Below are 12,342 nucleotides of genomic sequence, written 5' to 3' on the forward strand. Positions count from 1 at the left end.
CCCAGCAACGGCTCAGCCGACCACTCCGGTGCCTCCACACCGTCTCCCCAATAAAGCTTCCAACCTCCCATCCTTCATTTAGGTGCTCCTATCGCACTCTGAATCCTGCACGACTCTCTCAAGCATGGCCTGCGTGGTACTCTGCCGTCTCAGAGTCTCTGCCCATTCAGTTCCTTTGGTTTAGGAAGTTTCCCATTCCTGCCCATCCAAATCACCAGGATCGGCTCAAAGAGCATCTTCTCCTGGAGCCCTATCTCGTTTCCCCGACAGCCACCGGGATGGGCTTCCTCCCTCCTCTAACCCACACAGCTCGTGGCTTGTGTTTCTGGTCCTCTTCTCTCTTAGACGGTGCCAATTGCTCTGAGGCTATCTCTACACCGCCACTCAGATCCACCCTCTTCAGCAATGCCCGAGGTCCTAGATTTTTTCCTCCTTTCTTTCTCCATCCATGACTCCTCTGGCCCATGCCCGTAAAAGATCAGCTTAAGGTGTTAACGGCCAATAATGGCTTTCAGTGTTAATATGTCCACACATTAACAGACAGGCCTCTCATGCCCCAGCCTAGGGGCCTAACGGTCCAAAGGGGTAAGTTACTTTAGCCCCAAGACACAGACACTAGGGGGGAAATTATGCTGGAGGCCAAGCTGAGGGAAGAGAGGTGAAAGCCATCCTTCAACCACACCACCCTGCCAGACGCCCGCTCCAGAGGCCTGCGCAGGGCTGCTGCGTGGCCTTGGGCTGCTGAAAAATGGAGGTTTGTCTCTTCTATTTCTCTGCCTCATACACATGGATTCACTGATACTGCCTTCAGCAATACCTCAAGGCAAGCTTGGGGCCGCAGGCAGAGAGGAGCACAGGCTTCGGGCGGAGGTAATTATTTCCCTCTGTAATTAATTTCTCTCACTTGTAAATAGCAACAGCAAGGCTGTGGTCCAAAGAAAGAGTCCTTGCTTTCCAGATCAACCCAAAGCTGAATATGGCTGCCTGAACCACTGCAGTTGGCCCTCCTTCAAGAAAACTGAGCCAAGGCAGAGCCTGGGTTATGCGGCTGGGGTACTTTTGGATGACAGAATACTTATGAGACGTACAAAGCCGCAGCAGCAAAAGCATGCTCTGCAGCTTCCTCCATATACCTGTACCTCCAAAACTTTGAAGATACAAGGAACCACAGAGAATACCTAGGCCTTCTCTGCCACTGACTAATCTGAAACCCAGAGAGGTTAAACAACCTGCCTAAGGTCCTACAGCATTCAGGAACAGAATCTGCAGACCAGAAATCTGGAGATGGCTTTGCCCTTGACTGACCTTGTTTACTGGTATCTGAGGTTTTTTTTGTTTTTGGTAAAGCTTTTTGGTATATTTAGAATGGTTTCCTAAACCCCTCATTCAATCTACACAGGCACAATCTGGGACCAAACAAGCAAAAAGTGCATGTTTGAGAAGAATTAGAAGGCACAGGTAGGGGTGAAATCACAAGATGGAATGAGACAACCGGGCATATTCCAGCCAATAAAGCAAACAAATGCCTCTGTTGTCACACTTGGGCACCATATATATATATATATATATATATATATATACACACACATACATATATCTACGTCTATAGATATAGACGTAGATATATGTATATATTCAGCGTCATACTAATCAAAGCACTTCCTCATACTACTGTTTGAAGTGATCCTCATCATCACAGAGAATTCGTAGGTAATATTCCCAGACAGGGCAGGAATTTCTATCCCTAATGAACACAGGAGTAAATTTAGGTCCAGAGAGGCTAAGCCATGCGGTCAAGCACACACAGCTGGTCAGGAGCAGAGAGAGAAAGTAAGTCTGGGTATTGCACTCTAGTTCTTGCTCTGCCACTGGGGGCTGTGGAAGGAAGGAGTCGGTGAGAATGAGATGCAGTTCTGATGGCTAATGGGCTGCCCTCTCAACCAGCGAAGGAAGCATAACTGAAAAGGGAGACCACACTGATGAAGGTTCAGGGTTTGCTTCAGACACGTAAGAAAGCCCAGCTGTGGCCAAGGAAGAGACAAGTGTAAGGCAGGATTGAGTAGAAACACAGAGGGCTGAGAATCAGGAGTTTAGGACATAGTTCTGGCTGCAAAAAGTCCCCAGGTCACTTCCTCTGTTCAACTTTGCCATAAACAAAATGGGGTTGAAATGGCCCATGGGGAGAAGGATAAAACAAAACACGACAACTATAACAATAGCTACCATTGACTGAGTACTTACTATAAACCCCTTTCAAAGTCATTCTGCTAAATGCCTTCCAGGATTTATCTCACCTAATCTTCACTTCACTCCTCTGAAGTAGGTACAGTTATACTTATTTTCCACATTCTAATGAACAGGAAATAGACTGAACAGGGTCAAGTCCCTTACTCAAAGTCACCTTGCTAACAGTGGAGGTGCCAGGACTTGAATCCAAGTGTAACTCTGGGGCTAAAAACACAGGAGAGTTGCAACACAAGATTTATTTACTAATAAGCTGCTCCGTTTCTGTGGGTTCCATATGAACTGATTTAGACTGCACCAGTTCTTAGGAATGACTGGTAAAGTCCCTGGATTTTTTTTTCTCCAAAGACATTCATTTGAAAAGTACCTCAAGCATCTCCCTAAAGTGCACTATTAAAGTTGACTTGAAGATTGCATAATGCATCTGATGGAAATTAATTTACCTGAAATAACCTTGAAAGGTTGCACCTGGGCCATGCCTGTACCTCATCTACATACTTATGACTTCCATTTCCTTCAAAATGGAAAGTGCTAATTAAATCCCACAAAAACCTCACTCAAGTACTTGTGCTAATTCTTCCTAAATTTCTTTCTGCTTTCTGGCATATGATATACCTCACTGCCTCTTATCAATATAAGGAGGTTCTATTCAGTCCAAACGTGAGATGTGAATTTTTTCCCAACTGTTTCTGCAGTACCAGGAGTTTATACATTCAAGAGGAAAAAAAAAAAAGTCGTCCCCCAATGGAATTAAAAACACCTAATGCACAAGCCCTATTTTGTTTTTGTAATGTAATAGCCTTGGAAGAAATAAAATCAATCTGATGCCAAATTTCCCAAAAGATGAAGATGTTACATGTTTCTTAGTATACTGAGCAGTCTCTACCCCTTCTCCCCAAATTTGATTTTACCTCTGCGCTTCAGTTCCACATCACCATGAATCATCAGGGTTTACAAAAGTCTAGACACTGCTTGTGGGCAAGCCCTTTTTATCAATGTCACTTTGACATCCCAGATATTCCACAGTTGTGCTGCCTGATGGCTTGATTCCAGATGGAATAAAAAAAAACCCATCTGATGATGATACTGTAATGGTCCTGGACCTTTATGAGGTCAAGTGTGCTTGTTTGGACAAGTTGCAGCACTGAACACAGTTCACTCAGGTACACACGGGACAGAGCAGATGAAGAGGGCACAAGGCACTCTCCATTCACGAGTCATTATCAGGAGGGCTGGGAAATGCTTTGTGGCCATGCTTGGTTCGCCCACTGATCAGAAAAATATTAAAGACAAACTGCCTACTCCTTCACTTTACGGTCAACGTACCCTCCACCCACGATTACTACTGATTTCTAGCTCTTAAATCCAGCAAAACGCTCTCAGTAACTCAGGCTCTGCCCCTCCTTAATCCTCTGTCCCAGTGGGTTCCCACAGATGGGTTTACAGACGAGTGTCTGCTCACTGGACGCAAATGATACATAAATCAGAGTGGAGAGAATTAAGGAAGATTAACCAGGGGGCAACTGCTCTGTAACTAAACTCTTTACAACTTTTGTTAAAAAGAACACTGGGCAGGGCAGAAGCTGACATCTTGCATCTCTCCCTCTTGACTTGTTTAGGGGTTTCCTCAACAGTCACAAGTTTATTTGTTCTTTCCTACCAGGAGGACGCTGGGCATATTTCCCCATTCTCACAGGGACTAGGAGCAGAGGCAAGTCCCTGTGCCTCCCCTCCCCACCCCCATTCTGTTCTGTCCCTGGCAGAAAAGGCACAACTAAGGCTATGGCCCTCCGCCTGGGCTCCATTTGCTCCAAGAGTCCCCCCTCTTCTGGCTGGGGACTTCCAGCTGCCAGGACATCAATGCTGAAGCTGAGTTTTCAGGCTGTAACAGGTACTAACATTACTGGATTAACATTTATATATATTATCTCATTTAATTCTCATAATTCCATGAGCCTGGTACTCCTACTTCGTCAGTGAAAATACAAAGGCACAGAGAGGTGAAGCTAACTTGCCCAAGATCATATACCTAAGAAGTAGTGGAGTTGGAGTTCAAACCCTGGTATTATAATCTCATATTCTTAACCACTCGTCACTGGTACTGACACCAATGTCTTATCATCCCCATCTCTGGGAAGCTTTTGGGGGTGGGGGTGATGTGCCTTCCCAACATTTTGACTGTTTGCTCCCCTAACTCACACTTTGACTGAAGTAGGAAAGAGAAATGAACTGAGTTAGGAAGACGGCGGATGAAGATGCCCACTGTAGTTTTCTCCCCAAATTCTGATTAAAATGAACAAAACATAAAAATCCAACACCAAATATTCCCAATTAGCAAGCAAAGAAGGAAAAGGGCAAAACTGAAAGCAACAAACTTAAAAACTCTGGTGCTTGAGAAAAGAAATAGAAAATTCTGGACCGAAGGGGGGAGGCGCGGCTGCCGAGAGCCCCCCAAAGCCATACGGGTGTGTTGGCACAGGGAAACGAACTCTCCAGTAACTGGCATTGCCAAGATGGTGTGCCAGCGGCTGAGCCTCACGATGGAGGTGCATGCCAAGAAGCTAGGGCCCAAGTCCACGGGAGAGAAGCCTGGAGCGGAACTCGGTCAACTCCAGGGTTCACCCGTGTTTTGTCTTCCCTACAGTCCTGCGAGGTTAATTAAGAGTCAGACCTTACTATGCAGAGTTCCCCAGCCCCGCGCCCCACAGTAAGTGGCGAGCTGGAAACTTGTACGGGTGGACTCTTAGGTCAACGAAGTGAACTCGGTATAGAGGACTGTTAACCGCTCTGCACAGCGTGAGAGAGGGTGAATCTCCTTGCTTCTTACCTTCTTCAAACCCATCCCGGAATGAGCCTGAGCGGCTCATGGTTCTGCTTTTCTCGTCCAGGGACATGGAGCTGTTCCGGAAGCGGCTGTCCGTGTACGGGTCATACTGCCCGTCGGCGTTGGAGAGGCTGTGGGTCCTCAGCATGGTCGGGTTGGACAAGCTTATCTGGGTGACAGTGGTGGGACTCGCTGGAAGGAAAGGAGTCAGTCAAAGGGCTGGAGATTCATGTCCCGGTTCAAATCCTGAAGGCGGACGAAGAGGAGGCTGCTTACGATCAGCCATCCCCGTCCCTGTCAACTTCTCTCCCTTGTCTATTTTCTCAAAGGTGGTAACACCAGCATCTGAGTAACACACTTACAGCTAAAAATAAGGGAGGAAAGGTGGGTCAGTTCCAAAGCGAGGCTCTGGGCCTCAGCTTTCCAACTTGGCACATTCAGACAAGCTAGTGTCACCTTCCAGGCATGAGTTAATTACTTTCTGGGCTCATCTGGGACAATTCTCCCTAAAGCCAAAAGCCCAAAATAGTCCAGCCGGGCTTTTGATCAGATGGGAAGCATTTGTGCATGGCAAGAAACTCTTGCCTCAAAGAGTTACAACCAGGAGAGAACAATATGAGCACAGGTCTCACCGTCTCAGATGGGGAGGATTTCATAACGGTGCCTGCAGAGCTTCAGTGCAAAGGGCGTGCATCTACCTTAGCCGAAACTGGCTTTCTTATTAAAATCCTGTGCATTTCAGTCAGGTAAAATAGTTCACAAGTATGCATTCGGTTCACTAACAATGAAGAGTTAACCCTTACTTGATTAGAAGTCCTTAAAGATTGAGTTTATTATTCACAATAATCAGAAAAGGCTGCCTCTCTAAAGAACGAGATGAGACTGGAAAAAATATTTCCCTCTCTTTCCGTCTTGGAAGGCTCAGCTCTCATCCTGCCACCTTCGTGTAACCTTTCCCAGTCATTTCAGCCAGGACTGTTCTTTCCTTTTTCTAACTGTGTATACTTGCTATCGGATCATATGAAGTTTTTACATGGATTCATACAAAGCTTTGGACTGTTCTCTTTTACCTATCTATGAGCCTGTGTGGGTGTTTGTCTCTCTAAAAAAAGCATCCGTTGACATGTCAGCAGGGACTGTGTTACAAATTCTTTTCCTTTCCTCACTGTGCCAGTCAAAGCATGATGTCACCGGTAGGCATTTCCAAGAATATCTGCTCAGTCAAAACCTGATCTTTATTTCCGGTTTAATAAAGCAATGAGGATGACCAAACATGGGATACGCTATAAAACCTACATCTTCAGAGGTCTTAGAATACATTCTTCTCATTCCACGGGTGGTTTGCTCTTTGCTATAACCCCACCTATATCAACCATGTAGAGAAAATTACTGATAGAGAACCAAAACACATTTTTCTTTTCTTCTGCTATCAATTACCTATAATCAAACTACACTGCTGAGGGCTGATCAGATACTGAGAGTGATGTGACCACACGTCTCTTTCAAAATGCAAGATAACCTCTGCCCTAAGGCGCTGATCAACACAGTTAATGCCAAGTAGCTACTCACCAAGCTGAGAAAAGTTGAATCTTGTTCCAGAGGGAGAAGTTACGCTGGAGCCAGAGGAGAAAGGAGAGTTGGCCGCAGTGTCCTGCAGGCCTCCTGCAGAGTGCGACCGTAACCATTCTTTTGCGTCTTCTTGTGTGCGAAGCTGGGAGGTGGGGGTGTACCTGGATAGACAGAAAGCAGGCTGGGATTAACTACGAACAGCGCTTATGAAAATGAGCTCTCTGGAGCTGACGATAAACATATAAAAAGAAACTATACATCCAAAGATGACGTTTGAAAAATCAGATCGCTACACATTCCCGAAACTCACAAAGTTTCTCAAAACCTTTTTTGCCACTTGGCTGTCTTTGGGGGAAAACTGCAATTCCTTTCAGTTTTGAGGGAACTACATAAAGGGAACAAGATGGGTAAACGCTCAAAAGAGCCGTCCCTGGGCGTGTCTGTAACATGTTGATTCATGACGGTGTCATTTCAAAGCCTCCACCTTGACAGGACTGAAGCAACAAAACAAGCTGCTGTCAGAGCTCTGAGGAAGTTTTAATTAGATAGCTCACGGCACCTGCATTCTGGAGCGCAAGTAAGTGGCCATGAATCACAGAGTATCAGAAACCAGACACGTACAGGAAGGTATGAGGAGACCGACGCTGACAGTAGTGACTAGAATCTGGCAGAAACCAGTCTTCACAAAAGGAACCCCAAATCACTGGGTCTCACACAGGGGAGGGTCTTCAGAAGTCACGTGGTCCACCTCATCATTAATTCTGAAACGTATTTGGTAATGATTTATTGAACGTCTCCAACGTGCCAGGTGCCTTCATAGACATTATCTTACTGAAGCCTCGGATTCTCCCAGCAACACAGATGCTATTATTCCTGTTTTACATTCAGGGAAGGTGACAGCCTGCCTTGAATCACGTGCCGAGATTTCAAGCCATATTTGTCTGATTCCCAAATCCATTATGGATGCTGCCTGTGGGCTCTTCTCATTATGCCCACAGGCAGCATCTCGAATGTCTAAAGTGCCCCAGTGGCCAGAGTACTTTGGACTTATAAACAGATTACCGTGGGGTTACTACTGATTACGTAAACAGAGCGGTCCTCTTGACTTAGGACAAGGAGTTGTCAGTGTGTTGGTATGGGATGTGTATGTGTATGGAGTGGGTGAGCTAGAAAGGGAGTCACAGTGAGAGGGAACATAAACACGATTCTTCCTTAATGTTTTTACTATAGTTGGACTTTCTAGGTCCCATCAATTGCCTGAGGATTCCCTGTCACTTACCTCTATTCTGAATTTTTTTAAAAACAGATTTTAAAAGCCAGAGCTACATAATTTTCACAGAATAGATCTGCTCCAGAAATACACACGTTAGCATTACGAAATGCTGATATTCGAAGACGTGAGCTTCCTCTGGGAGCGACGCTGGGGCATCAAGGTCAAACTCACGTGAAGAGTGGATATGATTTAAGCATTAGCCTGAGTGCCGACAAGCATGACGAAAACTGTTAAGTACAAAAGGCCTTGCCAACTCCCCCCTCGAAGGCCACCGTGCTGAACTTCCTCCCTCGGGAGGTCTGTTGGGGGCTTTTTCAATACTTTTATTCTTAGATTTTTAGATTTGGCCTTACTCGGAACTCCTGTTGAAAGGAAGCATTGATACCTACCTCCCATTACTGGTCAAAACGCTCTCAGCCTTAAGAACTGCTGGTTATTAACTACAGACATACATGACAGCAACGAAACATTTCATTCCAAGTTCCATGTTTTGCGAAAGCACTTACTGCTTGGTGCAGGGTGAAGCCGATGCTACAGAGAACGAGGTGTTTAGAGAGCGGGAGAAATGACAGCTGTAACCGTGTGACATTAAGGTCACGGGGCAGGCGTTAGGACTGAAGTTCTTCTGGTTGGCAAAGTGAGGTGGATGGCGTGAGCAATGGTGACTTATAGCATCTTGTTTCACCAGGACCAGCGCCAAAAACGAGCCATCACTTACAGTGAATGAAAGGACATTCGCTCTTGGAAAGAAAGTCTTTACTTTCTTTACATCAAAAAAATGAACACACCCATGTCTTGCTGGGCATTGAAAATTGACCCGATTTTCGATTAGAATATTCAGACAAGTGCAAAGCGCCTGTCCTGAGCAACTTTCTATGGGCCAGAAAGTTAAAAAATCTTCAAATTGGGCAGGGGTGGGGGGGAATATTTCTCTCCTTTGCTCTGTGTCCTGGCTGACAAATCAACATGCTACAAGTCATATCCTTTCTCTTGGAAGACAGCCCGTGAATGGAATGGTCATGGCGAAGTGATCAGCGATTAAACCCACTGGCCCCAGAAGTAGCGGTAACTGCTCTCTGGGCTTGCTCAGGGTTGGTTGTCATGAGATGGTTTGACCACAGTAAGCCTGAAAGAGCACAGCCTCTGCTCAAGCAAAGAAGCCGACACATGGACAGATGAGAATGAGAGGGTGGCGAGGGGAGCCATCATCCAAAGGGTCCTGCTGCGGTGGCCAAAGCGGGGACCCCCAGCCCAGCCCGAGCCCCACCAGCCATGGGAGAGCCACACAGCCAAGCCCCAGAGCCACACCAGATGGCATGGATGCAAGGAGAAAACACAGATACCTGAGTCCTTTTTTAGGCAAAGTGTTCCTATCAAGGTGCGGGTCACTGTAGGAAAGTTAAAACAAACATAAGAACCTCAGAGAAGCACAGGGAAAGCAGGCCATATGAGGGGGAAAAGGCTAAGGAGGAGCCAAGAGACCTGGAGGAAGAGACTCACTTCACCAGGGAGCGGTCCTCTGCATGCAACACATCCACAGCCACGGGAACAGAGGAAACCCAGGCCTGCGTTCACACCCAGCATCCTCCAACCCCGTCCCCAGGAGGCCTGAGCCACTCGGCCCCAACTGCTCCTCCTTTTCCGCGGGTTCAAAGCCAGACTCAGGAGCTGCCCCCATCTGGAAGCAGAGCCCATGCCTTCCGCGGCAGACAGAGATGCCAGGCTCCCCGCACCCCTAACCACTCTGGCCCACCACCAAATGCCACTGGCGATGACTTCAAGTGAGAGAAGGGACTTGCTGGAGAGTTTCAAGAGGCCAGCAGTCTGCATATTTGGAATTCATCTGTAACAAGCGAATTCCAGGTCCCTCTCAGTTTTCGAGGCTCTCATTGGGCGTAGCTAGGAGCTGAGCCCTGGGCAGAGTTGGGGCATGTTACGACCTGCTGGCTGATAAAGTCACAGCATTTGGATTTCCAAAGAGCTAGGTTTAAAGGCTTGGTCTATGAGTCTGACAAAAGCAACGTTTTCACTGTTAATGGGGTGAAGAGGGTTTTCATTAATTTTTTTTCCCCTAGCATGAAACAACATCTGCTCATTATGTTTGGCCAAGCCATGGCTTCCCCACAAACTCAAGGTCAAGGTCCATCTCTGAGGCCCACCCTCAGGGCATCCGGGGGCCAGCAACACTCCACATAGTCTTCTTACTGTTACAGAAAACGGGCACACAGAACACAACAGCCTGCGAGACACAGAGCCAAACTGCAGCAAAGGCCTTTGAGAGGGCAAACAGCCAGCTGCGTTGGGGAGCAGGGGTGGGGGAGACAAAGGTGCGGGCCGCAGAGCTGCGTGGTGGGTGGTAGGTCACTTCTGGGCTTGGAGGGGGAGGGGAGAGAGGAGAAAGGGCAGGAAGCTGGGAAGCAGGAGCATGCCACGGGGAGGCTGAGATGCCAGTGAGAGCTTCTGCCGCCCCTCGCCAGGTGGCAGGTTTGAGGTTCCTTCCCAAGCTGGGAGAGGAGGGGCCGGCCCCACTCCACCTCTTCCTGAGCTTTGTGGGCAGCGGAACAGACCCTCACAGGCATGTCTGGGGGGTCACAGAGCACACCGGGGCCACAAACACAAGCGGAAGCCGCAAGCCAACAGCCTCGCACAAGACATCTGGCTTGACACAGGGGGGCAGAGGAAGCTAGAGGCTCGGTGGCGTCCCCGGCCTACAACGTCATTACCTGTCCTGTTTCCTGGGCAGAGTACTTCTGCAGAACTTAGGGCTAGCGGCAGGGGAAGAGAGAGGGCTAGAAGGCCAGGCAGGTGGAAAACAAGAGAAGGAGCATTAGATTGGGAGGAGGGGGTGGGGTTATTATACGCAACAACTAGAACATTCTTCTCATTTCCATTGCTGATACTGCCTTTCTTCTCCATGTGGAGAAAATGGACATGTATCACTACGGCAGTGAGGTTCAGAGCTTTGAGGACAATTCTGGTTTCTTGATTTCCTATCACTCTGGCCCGCGGCCCTTCAAGTAGGTGGGTGTCTGCCCCGAGGACCAGCATACGGACTCAGCTGCTTAAGGAACACCCCACCACACGCTCTGCGGCTACAGCCGCCACCTGCTTGGACCACACAATTACAAGGGGCAAGGAAAGAGGCAGTTGATGAACAAACAATAAAATGGAAGGACTTTGAAGGCGGAATGCCCTTTCAAAAGGCAGCATGAAATCTGTCCCCAAGAGACTTCCAGCAGCTCCATGCACTGAGAAAAACCACAGTGAAAAAGTTAACAGGAAGCAGAGCCTGGCTTAATCCATCCCAAACTGGCTTCCCTCTGGAAAGACGATCAGAAAGAGAGAAATCTCCCAGCAAGGGTGAGTTAACACTTGGGCTTCCTGACATAATCTCTGGACTCTTGGAAGGGCGTCTTTCGGGGAGATAAAGGCAGCCAAACGCACAGCACCAACCTTTCCGACAGTGTGGTCTTCACACTGTTGGTTCTGACAAAGGGGGTCAGGGCGTCATCCTTAGAGGCGGCAATGAGGCCGGTGGAGGAGTTGTGACTCAGCGCCCCTCCGCTGCCCAGGGAGATGTCAATGGACTCGCAACTGGTGTGGAGGCTGCTGACCGACTGGAAGCCCAGGCCGTCCTTGCTAATGGCCGAGGAGCTGCTGGCGTGGGTGCCCCACGTGAGGCTGTTGGAGGGGCCCGAGTGGGCGGAGCCGGGGCTGGAGGCCAGGGGGGACTGGGTGCTGTCTGCGTTCTTACTGTAGAGAGGGCTGCTGCCGCCGCTGCTCAGGACGCCGCTGCCCGAGGGGGACTCTAAGTTACCTTGCTGGCTCAGGGTGGCATGAGGGTTGGAGATGACCACCGAGTTTTTCATGTTTTCGGCTGTGGCGATGGGCACTTGCTTGGTAGGCTTCCCACCAAAGAGTCTGCGAAGAGACAAAGGGTTGCACGGGTTGAACACCCAAAGCCCAGGGGCGCCGGCCCGTCAGAGGAGGGCGGGGCACGGGAGCTAGTGAGAGTCCCTGGGGAGGGAGGCGCGGTCCTTTCTACGGCTCAGGGCGCTCCCCTGGGAAAGGCTGCCACACACAGCGGGCCAGGGCACTGGTGGAGCAAAGGCTCCACCTTCAAGTTCTAGGCTGCTGCTGAGACCCTGGATCTACCTGAGCCAAAGGGAGACGGGGAGTAATTTTCTACCGGCCTATCCCTCGCTGGTCCAACATCTTGCTTTCCTTTCTTTCCATAAATAGAGTAACTAGAAAACTGTCCTTGCCCAGGAAACATCTCAAGGGAAAAGAGCTGCCTTAATCACCTTTGTATCCATGACCCCAGGCACAAAGCAGGCACTCCGTTTATGACAGTTCAGCTCCAAATGATTTGGTTTCTTTGATCTCTAAGCAAACATGTAGAATCAAGAACAGAAGGCTAGATCTGGAGGCG

At 48.5% G+C, this 12,342-nt stretch overlaps 1 protein-coding gene across 12 annotated transcripts in view; it reads right to left on the bottom strand.

Moving 5' to 3' along the window:
• NAV2 (neuron navigator 2) overlaps positions 1 to 12,342 on the bottom strand; it is a 398,333-nt gene that overhangs the window by 51,084 nt on the left and 334,907 nt on the right. For 10 of the 12 annotated variants that reach the window (XR_009009169.1, XM_057552146.1, XM_057552143.1 and 7 more), the window contains 5 exons: positions 11,364 to 11,831; positions 10,634 to 10,699; positions 9,254 to 9,298; positions 6,638 to 6,798; positions 5,072 to 5,260 (listed from right to left, as the gene is read on the bottom strand). Coding sequence is in view for 11 of the 12 variants with exons in the window: in XM_057552146.1 (XP_057408129.1) it covers positions 5,072 to 5,260; positions 6,638 to 6,798; positions 9,254 to 9,298; positions 10,634 to 10,699; positions 11,364 to 11,831 (929 nt within the window). In the remaining variant the exon portion in view is untranslated. The remainder of the gene's footprint in view (positions 1 to 5,071; positions 5,261 to 6,637; positions 6,799 to 9,253; positions 9,299 to 10,633; positions 10,700 to 11,363; positions 11,832 to 12,342) is intronic. The other 2 variants (XM_057552147.1, XM_057552145.1) reach the window with 1 other exon arrangement.

Source organism: Balaenoptera acutorostrata, chromosome 9 (assembly GCF_949987535.1).
Source record: "Balaenoptera acutorostrata chromosome 9, mBalAcu1.1, whole genome shotgun sequence".
Lineage (NCBI taxonomy): Eukaryota > Metazoa > Chordata > Mammalia > Artiodactyla > Balaenopteridae > Balaenoptera > Balaenoptera acutorostrata.